General features: G+C 36.6%; 1 protein-coding gene across 1 annotated transcript in view; it reads right to left on the reverse strand.

Moving 5' to 3' along the window:
• Nucleotides 1-22,345, reverse strand: part of LOC128661255 (uncharacterized) — a 112,056-nt gene that overhangs the window by 56,593 nt on the left and 33,118 nt on the right. Inside the window, 2 exon segments of the mRNA XM_053715531.1 lie at nucleotides 11,260-12,708; nucleotides 15,152-15,619. Coding sequence (XP_053571506.1) covers nucleotides 11,260-12,708; nucleotides 15,152-15,619 — 1,917 coding nt within the window.

A 22,345-nucleotide genomic window follows, 5' to 3' on the forward strand; every position in this document is an offset into this window, starting at 1 on the left:
TATTAAATAGTTCTTAACTATTTAATAGCTATTGTACCTGGTTAAAATAATTACAAAGTTGCCTGTAAAATAAATATTAATCCTAAAATAGCTATAATATAATTATAATTTATATTGTAGCTATATTAGGATTTATTTTACAGGTAAGTATTTAGCTTTAAATAGGAATAATTTATTTAATAAGAGTTAATTAATTTCGTTAGATTTAAATTATATTTAACTTAGGGGGGTGTTAGTGTTAGGGTTAGACTTAGCTTTAGGGGTTAATACATTTATTATAGTAGCGATGAGCTCCGGTCGTCAGATTAGGGGTTAATAATTGAAGTTAGGTGTCGGCGATGTTAGGGAGGGCAGATTAGGGGTTAATACTATTTATGATAGGGTTAGTGAGGCGGATTAGGGGTTAATAACTTTATTATAGTAGCGGTGCGGTCCGCTCGGCAGATTAGGGGTTAATAAGTGTAGGCAGGTGGAGGCGACGTTGAGGGGGGCAGATTAGGGGTTAATAAATATAATATAGGGGTCGGCGGTGTTAGGGGCAGCAGATTAGGGGTACATAAGGATAACGTAGGTGGCGGCGCTTTGCGGTCGGAAGATTAGGGGTTAATTATTGTAAGTAGCTGGCGGCGACGTTGTGGGGGGCAGGTTAGGGGTTAATAAATATAATACAGGGGTCGGCGGGGTTAGGGGCAGCAGATTAGGGGTACATAAGTATAACGTAGGTGGCGGTTGGCAGATTAGGGGTTAAAAAAATGTAATCGAGTGGCGGCGATGTGGGGGGACCTCGGTTTAGGGGTACATAGGTAGTTTATAGGTGTTAGTGTACTTTAGGGTACAGTAGTTAAGAGCTTTATGAACCGGCGTTAGCTCAGAAAGCTCTTAACTCCTGCTTTTTTCCGGCGGCTGGAGTTTTGTCGTTAGAGCTCTAACGCTCACTTCAGAAACGACTCTAAATACCGGCGTTAGAAAGATCCCATTGAAAAGATAGGATACGCAATTGACGTAAGGGGATCTGCGGTATGGAAAAGTCGCGGCTGAAAAGTGAGCGTTAGACCCTTTAATCACTGACTCCAAATACCGGCGGTAGCCTAAAACCAGCGTTAGGAGCCTCTAACGCTGGTTTTCACGGCTAACGCCAAACTCTAAATCTAGCCGTAAGAATACACAAATGAAAATGGCAACACCTCACTCAGAGGGTAACCCAAACAAACTTGGAAAACTTGTTACCTTGAGTATAATCTGAGGATCTATGCCAGTCACTTGTATACTAAGCAATTCAAGTAAAACAAAGGTTACATAATTAACATTTTACACTCTATGTTCGAGAGACAACACCCTGACCAGAGGGTAGCACCAATATTGCAAAAAGGTTCCAGCTGCCTTGGTACTAATTAGGGATCTATGTTTCTCTAATAGCAGATGTGTAATCACAGCATTTATAGAAACCACAGTTATAGTGCAAGCAATATGGACTGTTAAGGAATTTGTTAATAATGAACTCTTCACATCCGCTGTAGCCTTGTTCAAGCTCTAATATGTACAATTTAGTACATTTTCAAGACAGTACATTCCATTTTAGACTCGTAAGTCCGTGAATACTTTACAGGTCGCCTCTTGTGCTTGAAATCCTCCTCCTTTTTGGGGTGATGAAAATCCGGATGCGGTGCCTGCTTGCTGCTGCGGTTAGAAAGCTGTGTGCTGCATCGAATATCACTCCGGGGCTGGTTCTCAGCTGTACAAAATGACGTCACACGCCAACGGCCGTTTCACCCCCCATGTGACCGAGTGTCATTGGGGCTTCCTCAGGGAATATACTTAGCAACTCCATTTGGGTTCTATTTAAACTCAGCCCGTAATTCGGATTGGTGAAAGTATCTTAGGTGAAATTGAAACAATGTTTGTTATTGCTCAGATGTAACAAATAGAGCCATTAGTTCTCACATTAGCCATAGTAACAGCAACTTTGTGATAACATATTATAACCATTTAGGTAGTTTCAAATACAAAGAATTGTTAACACATATTTAAAGAATATTTACCTCCAGCAAGGCGAATCCAGCGCAAAATAAGCAATGAGAGGCAGAAACCTATTGGTGGTTACTATTAAAGTTAATAGCTCAGGGGGAATGACATCCCAATTTCTACACCATTTCTAGGTTAATACTTTAATGTTATTATACACATTTTATCCTTTATAAGAAGGGGCAAAATCTAGTTTTTCGTTCAAGCCATTAGGTGACAATGTTTTAGTCTAAATATCCATGCTACTTCTTTCCTAAGCAGTAGGGGCTATACAGGGAAAACTAAGAGAATTCTGGAGGACAGAGTGACAGAACATCGCAATGATATTGCTAATGCAAAGGATGGTATTATAAACAGTAATATAGCCCTGCATTTCAAACTTTGCCACAATTGTTCTGCAGATGATCTAAAATGGAATGTACTGTCTTGAAAATGTACTAAATTGTATTCCTTAACAGTCCATATTGCTTGCACTATAACTGTGGTTTCTATAAATGCTGTGATTACACATCTACTATTAGAGAAACATAGATCCCTAATTAGTACCAAGGCAGCTGGAACCTTTTTGCAATATTGGTGCTACCCTCTGGTCAGGGTGTTATTTCTCGAACACAGAGTGTAAAATGTTAATTATGTAACCTTTGTTTTACTTGAATTGCTTAGTATACAAGTGACTGGCATAGATCCTCAGATTATACTCAAGGTAACAAGTTTTCCAAGTTTGTTTGGGTTACCCTCTGAGTGAGGTGTTGCCATTTTCATTTGTGTATTCTTAGAGTTATTTTGCATGGATCCCCAAATCTTATCCATGGTAGCAGATTCCTGTAGGTATACAGGGCTACCCGCTGGTAGGGGTGTTGCTTAATAATTCTGTAACCTATTTTTAGGTTTCTATCTGCATTGTGTTTACTCAGAGTGAGCTGGCCAGCTTTATCTATGCATTTAATGTACACATTGTATTTTTAAATGTATGTGTTTTTGTTTTTTTTTGCTTTTTGTTTGCACAGATAATACATTTTATTTATGTCTAATCTTGTGTGGTTTTGGTTTAGGGGACCCAGAAGTTGTTTTGGTTGCGTGAAAGCCCTTTGAACACCTGCTCTTAATAAATGTAATAAATTCTTTTGAATGTGTCTAATGACTTAATTATAATCATTTTATAACTTTATGGAGTGCTGAAATCCCTGACTTTTTTGAAGAGAACACTACTGTGTCCTCTTCAGTATTTCTCCCTAGATATTTGAAGTAAATTTATGTGTGTTTACAGGGTCTGCACCCAAATAATAATTATTAATAAGTAGATTTTTGATACCTTCTCCCTAATAAACTTAGTGTACTATATATATATATATATATATCTGTATATAAAGTATCTAAATCTGTTTATATTCATATTGAAATGTATAGGTACAGGTATATATTTTATAAAGCTAAATAAAAATACATTAAAAAAAGAATATTTTCTTCTAAGGGAAGAACATAGGTTTTAAAAGTATTCCTAATACACCTTCAGCTTTAGCAGAGTTGGTCTAGCGCAGTTTCGGGTTAGCTGGCAAGTGAAAAATAAAATAGTTTTTTTATCATGTCTAATAGATGGAGTTAGCACAGACGTGATATCTGAAGTCCTGAAGTTAGCGTGTCTGAGTCTTTAAGGCCAATTTTGCTTTACTTCTCCAAGGTGCATTCCCTGCATTTCTATATGTGAAGAAGAGACAAGCCCAGTGCAATATAGCACTGCACGACAGGAGAGTTCTGCTGCATTTACACTTTGTGCTTTCTATTTTATATCACTTTACACTTCATATGAACTTTTATTACATTTAAACTTTGAACTTTCTTTTTGCTGTTCTATTTTGTATACAGTAGTGTATTTAGGATTTTTATTCTGCAAATTCTGATTATGCCTTCACAGTTTTTGTGTACCTTTAACAAATTAGGCTTATACTTTATATATTTATCTGTATATTTTTTAAATTAGATTGAACTTTCCATGTCTTTTATTTATATTAAAACAGAGAAACTGTCAGCTTCAGTTTCCCAGAGACCATCATTACTTTCTTTGGGCCAGATGATCGAAAATTCTTTAGTTTGGAGAGAATTTATAGTGCTGACTTCACAGGCTCAGAAATCACTGAATTTTCAAAGAAAAGGAGAGGAATCTGGAAATCCAGAAGAGATGAGAGATGTCTTCTATAGAGGGTAATCAAGCTCTCTGGGATGCAAAATTTCATATGGGAGAGAGAAGGTAACTGGAAATCACGGGCCCCATCCGAAATGCAGCGTTTCCCGCAAAAGCCGGCGACGCCAGATTTTGCGCGGGTTTGGTATCACATATACGGGGTAGCATAAAGTTACGCCCGTATATTTCACCCGTCGCCCGCAAATTTTACTCCCATAGGCTAACATATAAAACCGTGCAATTTGGTATCCAATATCCAGCACAAGGCCTTACGTGGCAAAAATGGAGAAAACTTACTCCATTTTCACCTTGCCATAAAATGCAGCCGTAGCAGGCCTTGCGCTGAGTATGGGAGCACTGTAACTCCCTAAAATGCCTGAAAAAATAAAACCTAACACCTAACGCATGCGCAATGTCTATGTACCTGTCAACCGCAATCCCCCACCGCAATCCCTAATAACGCGTTTAACCCCTAAACCGCCGCTCCCGGACCCCGCCGCCACCTACATTAAATGTATTAACCCCTAATCTGATCCCCCTACACCGCCGCAACCTACATTAAATATATTACCCCCTAAACCTAAGTCTAACCCTAACACCCCCTAACTTAATTATTATTTAAATAAATATAAATAATATTAATATTATTAACTAAATAATTCCTATTTAAAACTAAATACTTACCTATAAAATAAACCCTAAGATAGCTACAATATAATTAATAATTACATTGTAGCTATTTTAGGATTTATATTTATTTTACAGGTAACTTTGTATTTATTTTAACTAGGTACAAAAGCTATTAAATAGTTAATAACTATTTAACAGCTACCTTGTTAAAATAATTACAAAATTACCTGTAAAATAAATCCTAACCTAAGTTACAAATACATCTAGCACTACACTATCAATAAATTAATTAAATAAATTAACTACAATTATCTAATATAAAATACAATTAAATAAACTAAACTATATTACAAAAAACAAACAAACACTACATTACAAAAAATAAAAAAATATTAAAAGAAGTTTAATCTAATTACACCTAATCTAAGCCCCCTAATGAAATAAAAAAGCCCCCAAAATAATAAAATTTCCCTACCCTAAACTACATTACAAATAGCCCTTAAAAGGGCCTTTTGCGGGGCATTGCCCCAAAGTAACCAGCTCTTTTACCAGCCCTTAAAAGGGCTTTTTGCGGGGCATTGCCCCAATGTAATCAGCTCTTTTACCTGTAAAAAAAAAAATACAATACCCCCCCAACATTACAACCCACCACCCACACACCCCTACTCTAAAACCCACCTGAACCCCCCTTAAATAAACCTAACACTACCCCATTGAAGATCACCCTACCTTGAGCCGTCTTCACCCAGCCGGGCCGAACTCTTCATCCGATGCGGGCACAAGTGGTCCTCCAGCCGGGCAGAAATCTTCATCCGATCGGGGCAGAAGAGGTCCTCCATCCAGCAGAAGTCTTCATCCAAGCGGCATCTTCTATCTTCATCCTTGCGGCGATGAGCGGCTCCATCTTTAAGACCTCCGGCGCGGAATATCCTCCTCGGCTGACGACTCCCCGACGAATGAAGGTTCCTTTAAATGACGTCATCCAAGATGGCGTCCCTCGAATTTCGATTGGCTGATAGGATTCTATCAGCCAATCGGAATTAAGGTAGGAAAAATCCGATTGGTTGATTTAATCAGCCAATCGGATTGAAGTTCAATCTGATTGGCTGATTGGATCAGCCAATAGAATTGACCTCGCATTCTATTGGCTGATCCAATCAGCCAATCGGATTGAACTTTAATCCAATTGGCTGATTAAATCAACCAATCGGATATTTCCTACCTTAATTCCAATTGGCTGATAGAATCCTATCAGCCAATCGGAATTCGAGGGACGCCATCTTGGATGACATCATTTAAAGGAACTGTCATTCATTGGGTAGTCATCGGCCGAGGAGGATGTTCCGCGCCGGAGGTGTTCAAGATGGAGCTGCTCATCACCGCAAGGATGAAGATAGAAGATGCCGCTTGGATGAAGACTACTGCTGGATGGAGGACCACTTGTGCCCGCATCAGATGAAGAGTTCGGCCCGGCTGGGTGAAGACGGCTCAAGGTAGGGTGATCTTCAATTGGGTAGTGTTAGGTTTCTTTAAGGGGGGATCGGGTGGGTTTTAGAGTAAGGGTGTGTGGGTGGTGAGTTGTAATGTTGGGGGGGTATTGTATTGCTTTTTTTTTGCAGGTAAAAGAGCTGATTACTTTGGGGCAATGCCCTGCAAAAAGCCCTTTTAAGGGCTGGCAAAAGAGCTTGTTACTTTGGGGCAATGCCCCGCAAAAGGCCCTTTTAAGGGCTATTTGTAATGTAGTTTAGGGTAGGGAAATTTTATTATTTTGGGGGCTTTTTATTTCATTAGGGGGCTTAGATTAGGTGTAATTAGATTAAACTTATTTTAATATTTTTTTTTTTTTTTTTTTGTAATGTAGTGTTTGTTTGTTTTTTTAATATAGTTTAGTTTATTTAATTGTATTTTATATTAGACATTTTTGGTAATTTATTTAATTAATTTATTGATAGTGTAGTGCTAGGTGTATTTGTAACTTAGGGTAGGTTAGGGAAATTCAAAGGGTTTGTGACATTAAAGCCAAGTGCTGAATTAGGCACTATTAGATTAAATAGAGTAAGTAAAATGTAACACTTTATTAACATATATACAAAGACAGACAATTTACTTAAATTGGACCATAGTAAAGAAACAGGTAATCACCAATTGTTTCTATATTTAGTCAATGTAATAGTCCAACACTAAGATAAAACCAATAGATAAAAATAAGGGCAGTGTGATCAATTGGTGACTAGAGCAGATTAAGTCGAATGATTCTAGATGGGTGGAATAAGGGATATAAAGGTTTGTGAACCAAACACACACACACAGGCTATGCGCTCAAAGGCGTCCTCCTTCCTGCGTACTGCTGGGATTTAACCCAGTCAGCCGATTTCTAACTCAGATCCCTGTGATAAACCACACTAAATTCATTCAATTCAATGTTTGATATTCACACTGTAGGCTCGTGTAGATAGGAAAACTCTATCTAATGTAATAAAAAATAGCGCAAATTATCATACACAATTGTTACAGAGTGTATATACATTTAAAGTAGCTCAATATGCAAAGGGAATATTCAATATAGTTCTATGTGCTTATCGTCACCTAAAGAACTATCCTCTATAGCACTCACTTTATCACACTAATAAATTGTGCACTCTGTGGTTATATGCGCTGTTGCGCTAAATTATAATACGCTCATATTACAAACATTCAACAAGCCTAAATTTCAATAGCTGCTCATTCACCAAAGTTTTAACACACCCACGGATGTGTTTCGTCACTGTGCGTGACTTCGTCAGGGCTTAGGGCCGGCCCAGCCTCCTAGCCCGTCTTTTATGATCAGGGGTTGCCGTGGTAACGGCTTGTGTATAGCGGAAGTGTTCACTGCCATAGCTAAAGCAATCGTATGATACAATCTATTATTCAAATATTAAACGAGTATGTATTTTTCTTCAAAGTGTTTTTGTCCACTATTTGCTTGTTGGGGGTTTTATTATAAAGATCATTATTGCTGTCAGTTCAGACTAAGTTGATGTGGTGTTTGCGTGTGTATGTGTAGACTAAATACATAGTATCACATTTCTTCCTTCATCACATAGTCTTAACTGCTTATGTTTTAATCAGCGCATGTTCACATTAACATCTATATTGTCCAAACTCAGTAATGATCGATATTTATTTCAATATTGTATTATATACTAATGTATAACTAGGCTTACCAGAAGTCCCACTTTTACTGGGATTGTCCCTGTTTGGAGGCGCTGTCCCAGTGTCCCACCCGGTTGTTCATTCCGTCCCAGTAGGGTCGCCACCTCTGGGTTTCAGACACATTATTCAAAATGACTGGACTGTGACTCTCCAGCATAGTTGGATGCTGGTACTTTGTTACATACAGCCCTACTTAGCTTAACGATCATGTCATTAAAAGTTTACATTTAGTAATACAGTGAGCAGCATAGGGTTTTTTAATTTTGTAGTACTACTTGGTTTATTTTTGTAGTAATTTAACAGCCCCCGACCCCTAGTGACATCACCGGTGATAACCCTTTAGGGGAAATATATGGGGATGACCAGGAAGTACAGACAGGCAGGATCTTGCTTTACTTCATGCAGGATAACATTTTGGCTGTAATCTTCCTGCATAATAGTATGGCGTAGTCTCTTAAACAACTTTAGCAGATATGTGTTTCTTTTTTACTTATTTAATTCAATGTTGTATTTATGCATCATCAGTATTTGGCTCTGTTCCTTAATTAGACACATAAAACACATATTACACTGCAGATATTAAATTGTGTGATGTATACGCTTTTCACTATTTTATTAAATTGATAATTATGCTTGATGTTTGGCATTATTTAGAATCTGAGATCTGGATGAATTATTTATTTGCTCATGTTGTGTATGGGTTGTCATGACAACGTAATGGTGCCTTTTTCACTAGGGGGTGGGGTTATTGTTTATTTCAATTGTGTGATTCACTTGTTGTTTGACTGAGGAAGGGTAGAGTATCCACGAAACATTACACACATAAAAGCTACTACTTTAAAAGGACCGGTAGTCGCCATGCCCCCTTGACCACGCCCCTGACCACCCCCCCACTAGCACGACACCAGGTGGTCCCAGTTTCACCTCTAAAAATTATGGTAAGCCTATGTATAACAAACATATTATATTTCCTTTTTGTTCTCATATATATCGATTATTGAAAAGTTAATTCTAAATTTCTATAACAATCCATTTCATGTTTGCATTAGAGTATACAGGGAGTGCAGAATTATTAGGCAAATGAGTATTTTGACCACATCATCCTCTTTATGCATGTTGTCTTACTCCAAGCTGTATAGGCTCGAAAGCCTACTACCAATTAAGCATATTAGGTGATGTGCATCTCTGTAATGAGAAGGGGTGTGGTCTAATGACATCAACACCCTATATCAGGTGTGCATAATTATTAGGCAACTTCCTTTCCTTTGGCAAAATGGGTCAAAAGAAGGACTTGACAGGCTCAGAAAAGTCAAAAATAGTGAGATATCTTGCAGAGGGATGCAGCACTCTTAACATTGCAAAGCTTCTGAAGCGTGATCATCGACAGGGTCGCAAGAAGCGTGTCAACAGGGTCGCAAGAAGCGTGTGGAAAAACCAAGGCGCAAAATAACTGCCCATGAACTGAGAAAAGTCAAGCGTGCAGCTGCCAAGATGCCACTTGCCACCAGTTTGGCCATATTTCAGAGCTGCAACATCACCGGAGTGCCCAAAAGCACAAGGTGTGCAATACTCAGAGACATGGCCAAGGTAAGAAAGGCTGAAAGATGACCACCAAACAAGACACACAAGCTGAAACGTCAAGACTGGGCCAAGAAATATCTCAAGACTGATTTTTCTAAGGTTTTATGGACTGATGAAATGAGAGTGAGTCTTGATGGGCCAGATGGATGGGCCCGTGGCTGGATTGGTAAAGGGCAGAGAGCTCCAGTCCGACTCAGACGCCAGCAAGGTGGAGGTGGAGTACTGGTTTGGGCTGGTATCATCAAAGATGAGCTTGTGGGGCCTTTTCGGGTTGAGGATGGAGTCAAGCTCAACTCCCAGTCCTACTGCCATCAAATGTGAGATTTACAAGGAGGGAAAACAGTACACCTCTCTGAACAGTGTCTGGGAGGCTGTGGTTGCTGCTGCACGCAATGTTGATGGTGAACAGATCAAAACACTGACAGAATCCATGGATGGCAGGCTTTTGAGTGTCCTTGCAAAGAAAGGTGGCTATATTGGTCACTGATTTGTTTTTGTTTTGTTTTTGAATGTCAGAAATGTATATTTGTGAATGTTGAGATGTTATATTGGTTTCACTGGTAAAAATAAATAATTGAAATGGGTATATATTTGTTTTTTGTTAAGTTGCCTAATAATTATGCACAGTAATAGTCACCTGCACACACAGATATCCCCCTAAAATAGCTATAACTAAAAACAAACTAAAAACTACTTCCAAAACTATTCAGCTTTGATATTAATGAGTTTTTTGGGTTCATTGAGAACATGGTTGTTGTTCAATAATAAAATTAATCCTCAAAAATACAACTTGCCTAATAATTCTGCACTCCCTGTATAAATACAATAATTAGTGTCAGAGAAAACCTCGTAAAGGCAGAACATTACTCTTGTCTGTCTTTTAACAGAAAAGGTACACGTTTCTTTATAGAGATGGCTAGTTTTTGTATCTACTGTTTTCTAGAGGTAATCAGTGTTAGATCAAAAAAGGCCAAAAATAGTCAAATTCAGCATAGTAGCAGGGTAGTTATTCAGATTCCTATTTTACGTTGGTATTATTAGTCACAATTTTAATTTGGTGCCACAGGAATTGTACTTATATTGATATTTTAATATCACAATGGATTGATACAGTTTTTGTCACAGATGTGAAGAATCACTATGTTTTGCACTGAGCGTGCTGTGTATCTAAGCACTTTTGGAGATACTTGCAAAAGGAGAGAGAGAGAGAGAGAGAATCACATTTTAGGTATTAGATTTTTGTAATGCTGAGAGGCAGAGATTAATACCATTGTAAGATTCAGTTTTCTAATAGATGGTATATTAGTATTCATATATTCTTTACTTAAAGACTTTCTCTAGAGGAAGCACTTATAGGAGATTGCCTCATTCAAACCCTTTGGTGATGCTGATTTTAGTTTGTGTATCCATCTGCATTCTTTCTGCAGTAACAGTTTGTTTACATCTCCCCTTCAGCCCCTCAATTTAAGTTTTTCAATGGCAAAAAAGTGTATCTGATATTTGTCTTGACTGTGAACTGTGTTCATATGTTTAGCAATTGGTACATTCCTGTCCCATTTAATGTCACCTAAGTGTTCTAGGACTCTTGTTCTTAACTCCCTTGAGGTCTCTCCCACGTAAATTAGGGGACAATTACACATGGAAACATATACTACTCTTTTAGTTCTACAATTCATGAACTCTTTAATTGGGTAGTTTTTCCCTGTCTGTGGGTGTACAAAATTCTTCATTGGAGACATGTTTTTACACGCAGGGTCCTCTTGTAGTACGTGCCAGTGTTTTTGAAAAATGCGTTGGATGCTACTATGTTTCTCATCAAAAGTGCCTATAATTCTAATTTGCTGACTAGCAGTATTTTTATCTGTGTCACCTTTCTCTTGTAACAATGGAGGTCTCTCTAACATCTTCGCCTGTTGATATGCTTTTTTAAGGCATCTATTGGGGTACCCCCTTTCTTTGAACCTTTTTCTAAGTTCTTTGGCTTCCAGTTCAAAATCCTCTAATGAACTACAGTTGCGCCTAGCCCTTAAGTATTGGCCAAATGGAATACCCATCCTTTGACTCTTCGGATGGTAGCTCTTCCAATTTAGGAGATTATTAGTTGATGTCTTTTTTCTAAATAACTTAGTACTGAGGGATCCATCAAGCTCTTTTTTGATCTCTAAATCCAGAAATGAGATACTTGTTTCTTCAATTGTTGAGGTGTAATGCATACCATGAGAGTTGTTGTTCAACCAGAACATAAAATTAGTAAAATCATCTTTTGAGCCTGTCCATAGTATTAGGACATCATCGATATAGCGAATGAATAAGTCCATATACTTCATAAATGGATTAATTTCTTCATTTAGGATGTATGTGTGTTCAATCCATCCCAAGAACAAGTTTGCATATGTTGGGGCACAGCATGTGCCCATTGCTGTGCCCTTTTTCTGCAAGTACACTTTATTGTCGAAAAGAAAGTAGTTGTGTTGCAACACAAAATCTAAGAGATCAATCACAAAATCATCAGCTATGCACCCCTTTGGATTGGTCATTTTTAGAAAGAATTGAATGGCTTGTTTACCCAGAGAATGTGAAATGTTTGAGTATAAACTCTCCACATCAATACTAGCTAATAGTGTGTTCTCATTTACATGGATATTTTCCAAACATTTAAGAACGTCCTTAGTATCTTGGACGTATGATGTCAATGTATGTACATATTCTCTCAGTTTCTTATCTACAAAGATGCTGACTTTCTCTGTCAAGCATCCATTTCCAGACACAAATGGTCTTCCTGGGGGTGTCGATTGATCTTTATGAACCTTTGGCAGGCTATAGAAAGTTGCTACTCTGGGCTTTAGATCATACATATATTGGTATTCAGCTTTTGTAATGATTCTTTCACCAAACCCTTGATCTAGTATAGATTTAAGTTCTTTCATGTAGATTACTGTTGGATCATTGGGCAAGATTTGGTAATTTTCTGTATTAGTTAGAATATCAAGACACATTTTCCTGTATTGGGTATTAGACATGATAACCAAATTACCACCCTTATCAGCGTTCTTAATTGTTATATCTTTGTTATTCTTAAGTTCAAAGAAATCAAATTGTTCCAGCTTGTGCAAAAATTACTTTTATTGTGCAAACAGGGATCAAAAAGCAACGTTTCAGGCCCAAACTTGGCCCTTTCTCAAGCTTGACAATAGATTAGTGAACAAACATTTAAATAGCCATACTGGCGCCAAATATTGTGATTAAAAGTGATACAATGTTGCCCTCTAGTGGCAAGCAATAATATAACATACAAAATGTGTTTTAAAGTGCATTTTGATGGCCTATAATACTGCCACCTAGTGAATAATCATGTTATCTGGCAAATATATAGATTGCATATCATACGTGAAAATTCATATATTAAAAATAATAAGTGTTTTAAACATTCCATCAATATATAAATGACATAAATTTCTACATTAATACAAATTAAAAAATGCATCATAAATTTATCATAATTGAATTAATCATTGTTTCTAATAATCAAAATATTTTAAATTTAAAAACATATATATGTGTCTGGTGTGTCTAGCTCTAGATGGATAAATTATTTTTATCAGTTAACTCAGTTTTATAATATCTTAACTCACAATCCATCAAGAGACAGACACACCAACATATCTAGTCAATATTAGGTATTCAACTAGGACATTTATTTGCAGATTTCCAGAGACATCAAATCTCATATTAATATCTACGTATATTTGCACATCCATCAATGCATGATTTTAACAGTATAATACTATACAAAGAAACTTTTTCATTCTAATTTATTAAGTTACCAAAAGGCAGTCCAATTGCATTCCCTATTTAAGCCTTTCGGCCACAGAGTACATAATTCATTAATCCAGTATGCTTCTCTCCTAGTCAGAATATTTTCTTTATCACCCCCTCTCCTAGGTGTATGGACCTTTTCAATAATTTGGAAGCGCAATTGGCTAATTCTATGGCCTGCCTCCAAAAAGTGTCCAGCCACTGGAGCATCCTTTTTCCACAACGAATATTCGACTTGTGCTCAGAGATTCTCTCTCGTGCCTCCCTGGTCGATTGACTAATGTACATCAAGGAGCACGGACATTTAATTGGATAAATAATATACTCTGCCCTACAAGTCAAATATTCATTTATGGAATACTTCTTACCTGTATAGGGGTGACAAAAAGTGTCCCCCTTAATCATAGAATTGCAATTAATGCAAGATAGACATGGGTAACATCCCTTACATTTTTGACCAGTTATTGTACTTTGTATTTGTTTCTTCTTAGCCCCCATATCGTCTCTCACCAATTTATCTTTAATATTAGGGCCACGCTTATAGGCTAACATAGGTGGTCTTGAGAGTGCCCCTATATCTGGGTGACACTTGGACAAAATATGCCAATATTTTCGAATTATTTTATTAATTTGATTGCTTCTTGTATTGTACTGTGATATAAACTTAATCCTTTCCGAATTCTTAGAATTTTTAGAATTATTTCTATTCTCATCTCTCCTTACTATTTCAGATCCACTCTTATTTTTACTCACATCTTGTTTTATGCCTTCAATCAGTGATTCAGGATAACCCCTTGAGATAAATTTCTCTGACATTTCCTCTAGGCGAAACTCTTAATCGCAGGATCTGGCACGATCCTATTAACCCTAAGCAGTTGACTCTTTGGAACAGCCTTAAAGGTAGTGGGTGGATGGAAACTCTCAAACCACAAAGTGTTATTCTTATCTGTAGGCTTGGAATAAATATCAATTTTCAAACCATCCACCTCCTTATAGACTCTAGTATCCAAAAACTGGATTGAGCATTTATCATATGTTAAAGTGAATTTAATGCCATTAACTGAACAATTAAGGTCACCCACAAATGCCATAAGGGATCCAATGTCACCATACCAAATGCCAAACACATCATCAATGAAACGCCACCAAGTGGCTCCATATTGTTTAAATAAATGATGTTCATAAACAAATAACTCTTCAAAATTAATCATAAATATGTTGGCATATGTAGGGGCGACATTGGATCCCATGGCTGTTCCCTTTCTCTGAAAATAAAAAGTGTCCTTAAATAGAAAGTAATTGTCATACAAGATAACCTCCAATAAATCAACAAAAAATTGTATCTGGGCTAAACTGTCCTTTTTAACATTAGATAACATCTTCATTACAGCAGCTATTCCACTTGTATGCTTAATTGATGTGTACAAGCTGAATACATCTAGGGTAAATAAGATAATTTTCTGATGTGGTAAATCAAGATTTTCTAATTTCCTCAGAAAATCATAAGTATCCTTAATATATGAAGATGACTTTACAACATAAGACTGAAGGATCTTATCTAAAAAAAATAGCAATATTAGAAAATATAGATCCTGTACCAGCCACAATGGGTCTGCCTGGTGGTAGGTTTTTATCTTTGTGGATCTTAGGTAAGCAATATATTACAGGTCTTATTGGATGTTTAATTTTTAGATATTCACTCAAATCCTTAGAAATTAAACCACTCCTTACCGCATTAGATAGAATATTAAGAATTTCACCTTGTATTTTGTATGTCAGATCAAAACCAATTTCAACATATACTGAACCATCATTTAATTGTTGCATAATCTCATCTACATAATTCTCCTGTTTCATCAAAACTAGGGCACCGCCCTTATCAGCACCCTTGATTGTTAACCCCTTCTTTTCACGAATTGCTCTTAGTGAAGCTGAATCAGCATCAAATTTAGCTTTATTTTTATTGAAGATGTAATCTGGTTTCAGAAATAGTTTTTCCACTTCACTAAGAACCAACTCAAAAAAGGTGTTAGCACTGTTGTCTGTAACACTGGGGTTAAAACTGCTGATTTTTTTCAAACCAACCGACTTACAAGTTAATATGCCTTTATCTTCAGTGTAAACAGCAGTGTTACCAATATCAGCATTTTTATCAAAGAATACTTTTAGTTTGATAGATCTAAAGAATCTATGTAACTCCTGTTTGATTTGAAACAGATTGCCTTTATTTACTGGGCAGTATGATAAACCTTTATTTAGAAAGAATAATTCTCTGTCAGAAAAATCTATCCCTGAGATGTTATGTACAATACCATCATTTATAATAACACTTTCTTTAAGTGACACATCAGAGATTTTCTCAATTGATCATCCATCATGAACATGCATGTCCATAATTTTCAATTTATCAACCATATCATAATGAGTGTTCATGTGTATTTCCTTAGTGTCCCCATTACAAATCATTTTTTTCGTTTTCATTTGCTGTATTCTGGAGTCATACGACTCACTCACCACAACTTGAGCAGATCTTATTACCTCTGTCGGCCCCTTCCACGGCTGTTCCAGCGAGTCTGTTTGGCCTTTTTCATGCTCTGTACTGGGGGCAGATTGCTTGCGGTGCTTCCTACCGCCCCTCCGGCGTCGCCATCTGACTCTTCCGTTAAAAAACATGCCGATGTTTCTGACTCACTCTGGGTGTCATCCGGTGTGCGCCGCTTGTCGCGCCTTTGTCGTGGGAATCGGATCCTTGGGACTCTACCCATTTCCATCCGTTGTGCCCACCTGTAGACATTGCCTTGTAAGTAATCCTGCTCATCGCGCAAGAATTTTGTGCGTTTCTTCTCCTCTAATGATTTTTTATAATCACTCACAAACATACTGGATTAATGAATTATGTACTCTGTGGCCGAAAGGCTTAAATAGGGAATGCAATTGGACTGCCTTTTGGTAACTTAATAAATTAGAATGAAAAAGTTTCTTTGTATAGTATTATACTGTTAAAATCATGCATTGATGGATGTGCAAATATACGTAGATATTAATATGAGATTTGATGTCTCTGGAAATCTGCAAATAAATGTCCTAGTTGAATACCTAATATTGACTAGATATGTTGGTGTGTCTGTCTCTTGATGGATTGTGAGTTAAGATATTATAAAACTGAGTTAACTGATAAAAATAATGTATCCATCTAGAGCTAGACACACCAGACACATATATATGTTTTTAAATTTAAAATATTTTGATTATTAGAAACAATGATTAATTTAATTATGATAAATTTATGATGCATTTTTAAATTTGTATTAATGTAGAAATTTATGTCATTTATATATTGATGGAATGTTTAAAACACTTATTATTTTTAATATATGAATTTTCACGTATGATATGCAATCTATATATTTGCCAGACAATATGATGATGATTCACTAGGTGGCAGTATTATAGGCCATCAAAATGCACTTTAATACACATTTGTATGTTATATTATTGCTCTTCACTAGAGGGCAACATTGTATCATTTTTAATCACAATATTTGGCGCCATTATGCTATTTAAATGTTTGTTCACTAATCTATTGTCAAGCTTGAAAAAGGGCCAAGTTTGGGCCTGAAACGTTGCTTTTTGATCCCTGTTTGCACAATAAAAGTCATTTTTGCACCAGCTGGAACAATTTGGTTTCTTTGTATCGATGCTGGGTTTGGTGAACCTGTTCCTGGCTGTGCAGTGAGTGCTGTGCTTCACGCTACATTGTTGCATTCTTAAGTTCAGTTAGTGCTTGTCTTTCCTTAAAACTAAGGTTCTTTTTAGTATTACTTTTGCAATTCAGAGCTTCGAGTTCTGTGGTTACCAATGTCATGAATTTGTCTATAATAGGGTATTTTGAGATAGTGGGCATGAAGGTACTTTTTGGTTTGACAACACTACTGGTTTGAGCAGCATTAGTGTCTTCATTCTCATCTAATAGTGTTTTCATTAAAGTAACTATTTCTTGGTCCTCTTCCTCCACCCCCATATCTGTGAGGCATGCTTTATTCGCCTCTTTATGATATTTATGTAATGCCAGTTTTCTGGCAAACAAATGTGTATCTTTAACCCAATTGAAAGTGTCATATTTAGGGGTAGGGATGAACGAAAGCCCCTTTGATAGTAAGGTGTGATGTTCTTGTCTCAGTGGGATACCTGCCAAATTTATGATTTGTAATTCCTCACCTTTCATTTTTGTTTGTTCGGTTTTGTCTTGGTTTGTTGCCTTGTTTTTATGGTTCTTTTGGGTGGGAATAGGTCCTTCTCTAAAAAAATCCTTGTAATGGATGGTTCAGTGCTAGGTGTTATGACTGTTGTTGTGGCTACTGATGTTATTTCCTCATCTGATAATTCAGATTCTGCAGAGGAGCTCTCTGCTGTGATATTTTTAACTCTGTTTTCTTGTGTATGTCTCACATTTCTACGTTTATAATTAGCTTTATATATGTTGCCTTTTTGGTGGTCTGACCAGTCTCTCTGTAATTTTCTATTTTTTGTCTCACTAAGTTCTTCCTTCAATTTATCAATATGAAATTTAAATTTTTGGTCTAAAGCCTCAAAGTCTTTATGTGTGGCGAATTTGTTAGTTTGCCCTTTTGCTGCTTCTACTAGTTTGGTTAGCTGCTCATATTGAGTTCTTTCATATTCTAGCGTGAGTTTCATTAAATCAAGTGAACATTGTGTCAGGATTTCTTGCCACCTTAAGACAAAGTTCTCATCTGGAATGTGAAAAGACGGCGCAAGTTGTATCCTTAAACCCCTCGGTATGAGTTTATTTTTAACGTAATTCTCTAAACTAAAAATCTCCCAAAATGTTTTGACTTGTTTTTTCATCATTTTGGCTATACTTTTAAAGGCTTCTTAAATATTGGTGGCTTGTGGACACACATTACATACATTTAAAGTAAAAAGCCTTTCAGCTTCTTGCTTCCATTTCTCAAAATCAATAGTAGAAGATAGATAGCCCGCCATGGCTGTCTATCCTTTGTACCTTTAAGGTCCCAAATTCAATAAATGGGAATTAAATCACCGTGACAATATAGGGTAGGTTAGGGTAATTCAAAGGGTTTGTGAGGGTTTTTGGCCTTTTTTGATCTAACACTGATTACCTTTAGAAAACAGTAGATACAAAAACAGAGAACTACAAAAACTAGCCATCTCTATAAAGAAACGTGTACCTTTTCTGTTAAAAGACAGACAAGAGTAATGTTCTGCCTTTACAAGGTTTTCTCTGACACTAATTATTGTATTTATATACTCTAATGCAAACATGAAATGGATTGTTATAGAAATTTAGAATTAACTTTTCAATAATCGATATATATGAGAACAAAAAGGAAATATAATATGTTTGTTATACATTAGTATATAATACAATATTGAAATAAATATCGATCATTACTGAGTTTGGACAATATAGATGTTAATGTGAACATGCGCTGATTAAAACATAAGCAGTTAAGACTATGTGATGAAGGAAGAAATGTGATACTATGTATTTAGTCTACACATACACACGCAAACACCACATCAACTTAGTCTGAACTGACAGCAATAATGATCTTTATAATAAATCCACCAACAAGCAAATAGTGGACAAAAACACTTTGAAGAAAAATACATACTTGTTTAATATTTGAATAATAGATTGTATCATAAGATTGCTTTAGCTATGGCGGTGAACACTTCCGCTATACACAAGCCGTTACCACGGCAACCCCTGATCATAAAAGACGGGCTAGGAGGCTGGGCCGGCCCTAAGCCCTGACGAAGTCACGCATAGTGACGAAACGCGTCCGTGGGTGTGTTCAAACTTTGGTGAATGAGCAGCTATTGAAATTTAGGCTTGTTGAATGTTTGTAATATGAGCGTATTATAATTTAGCGCAACAGCGCATATAACCACAGAGTGCACAATTTAATAGTGTGATAAAGTGAGTGCTATAGAGGATAGTTCTTTAGGTGACGATAAGCACATAGAACTATATTGAATATTCCCTTAGCGTATTGAGCTACTTTAAACGTATATACACTCTGTAACAATTGTGTATGATAATTTGCGCTATTTTTTATTACATTAGATAGAGTTTTCCTATCTACACGAGCCTACAGTGTGAATATCAAACATTGAATTGAATGAATTTAGTGTGGTTTATCACAGGGATCTAAGTTAGAAATCGGCTGACTGGGTTAAATCCCAGCAGTACGCAGGAAGGAGGACGCCTTTGAGCGCATAGCCTGTGTGTGTGTGTTTGGTTCACAAACCTTTATATCCCTTATTCCACCCATCTAGAATCATTCGACTTAATCTGCTCTAGTCACCAATTGATCACACTGCCCTTATTTTTATCTATTGGTTTTATCTTAGTGTTGGACTATTACCTTGACTAAATATAGAAACAATTGGTGATTACCTGTTTCTTTACTATGGTCCAATTTAAGTAAATTGTCTGTCTTTGCATATATGTTAATAAAGTGTTAAATTTTACTTACTGTATTTGTAACTTAGGTTAGGATTTATTTTACAGGTAATTTTGTAATTATTTTAACTAGGTAGCTATTAAATAGTTATTAACTATTTAATAGCTATTGTACCTAGTTAAAATAAATACAAAGTTACCTGTAAAATAAATATAAATCCTAAAATAGCTACAATGTAATTATTAATTATATTGTAGCTATCTTAGGGTTTATTTTATAGGTAAGTATTTAGTTTTAAATAGGAATTATTTAGTTAATAATATTAATATTATTTATATTTATTTAAATAATAATTAAGTTAGGGGGTGTTAGGGTTAGACTTAGGTTTAAAGGGTAATATATTTAATGTAGGTGGCGGCGGTGTAGGGGGATCAGATTAGGGGTTAATATATTTAATGTAAGTGGCGGCAGGGTCCGGGAGCAGCAGTTTAGGGGTTGATACATATAATGTAGGTGGTGGCGGGGTCCGGGAGCAGCGGTTTAGGGGTTAATACATATAATGTAGGTGGCGGCGGGGTCCGGGAGTGGCAGTTTAGGGGTTAATACTAGGATAGGTTTATTGCGGTGTGGGCTATGGCAGTTTAGGGGTTAATAATCAGGCTTATTGCGTTGTGGGGGGTTGTCGGTCTAGGGGTTAATACATTTATTATTAGGAGTGAGAGGGGGGATTGCGGATATAGGGGTATACATGTCGGGATGATGTTTGGGAGGCGTGTTAGACAGTTACAGGAGATTTCATACTTTAGTAAGTTTTTGTAGGCGCAGGTAGTTTCTAAAGTGCCTTAAGTCACTGGCGACTCCAGAAATTTGTACTTAAGCTTATTTCTGGACATCGCTAGTTTTTCCGACTTACGGCACTTTAGCAACTGCCGGCGGGGTATATTGGATACCCCGATTTGCGAGATGAAACTGCGGGCGGCGCGGGTTCCCTCGCTTGCGCCAAAAACTACGCCGTATATCGGATCGCGTCCCACATGGGGCTGATAGAAAGGCTCAGTTTGCATCAATTACAAAATAAAATGGAACGTTTTCACTCCAATTTAACTTGCTTTTGTCTATATTTTAGTATATATTACTTTTCTGTTAGTTATAATAAGTGTATTGTACATTTTGAGCAAACTTCACAGGCATACAGCTGATGAGATAAATCAGTAAGACCAGCTTTTTAAAAATGTTTAGAAACATTTACAATACTTGTGAAAGAGCTTCAGACATACCCTGGGAACTCCCCAGTTCAGCCCAGGGAACTGCCCTGTCCCTCCCACTTTCTGAAACTGTCATTTTACAATGGAGAAAATACAAAGTGCAATGTAATTTGTAAAAGATACACAGAAATATACAAAGTATGATCCTAAGTTATTAACGTTACACAGACACTTTCAAAGCATAATCAGAATGTTTAAAATCACTGTTAGACCATAGTTTAAATGTATTAAAATACAAATGAGAAAGTGCAAAGCTTAAATGCAATAATACTGAAAGGACCCAATCTGAAATGTATAGTAAAACAAAATACAATGCACAAAGTGTAAGTGTAACAAAACTCTCATATCATGCAGTGCTATATTCCACTGGGCTTGTGTCACATACACAAATGAGAGAGATCTCCCACTTCTTTTAAAAAAAAAAAAATCAGTGAATTCAACCTTTGTGAAGACTGAACTGCAATTTCTCTCCAAGCTTTATAATCTCTGAATATTAGGGCTAAAAGATGAAGCAGAGGTCTGCGTATGCTTCAGATATTATGCCCTTCTCATAAATACACAGTCCTTTATCCCAGTTTATAACTTGTCAAGTATACAAAAACATAATTTGTTGTAAGAGGGTTGGTAAGGATGAGTATTAAACATTATAAAACCCTTAAGGACAGAGGTTTTTCACATTTTTCCACTTTGGCATTTTTGCTCAGTAATAGTTTTACCATAACTATCCACTCTTTTGTTAAAGACTAACTCACATGTCCCAATATTAAGTGCATACAAATATAAGTCTAGCTTAGCTTTTACAAATTTTCAGAAGTACCTGTATTAGTTATTGGGCATCACTATATCTTTGTAATACTCACTCTCCCTGCCAGCCCCTGTAGTCATTCTCTTTTTTTTTTCTTAGAGATTTCTACAGCATCCAATGGGAAGCTTTGCTGTACGGCTTGCTACATTCAAAGCCATGGAGCATTGAATGGTGCACACGGGAAATGGGTAGTCAATGGACCTTCCACTACTCCTGAAGGCATCAATCTGCAGCAGCCATCTTTAAAATAAAGTCTCTGCTTGTGTGCAAACTAAATGCTCTCTGACCCTGTAGGTAGCCAACTGTATAAAGAATAGTATAAAAAAAGCTAGAAGTGAATATGTTCCAAATTAGCATTCAAGAGCAGATTGCTCAAGCCAGATGAATCATTTTTTGGTAAATT

The sequence above is a fragment of the Bombina bombina genome, chromosome 5, assembly GCF_027579735.1.
Source record: "Bombina bombina isolate aBomBom1 chromosome 5, aBomBom1.pri, whole genome shotgun sequence".
NCBI lineage: Eukaryota > Metazoa > Chordata > Amphibia > Anura > Bombinatoridae > Bombina > Bombina bombina.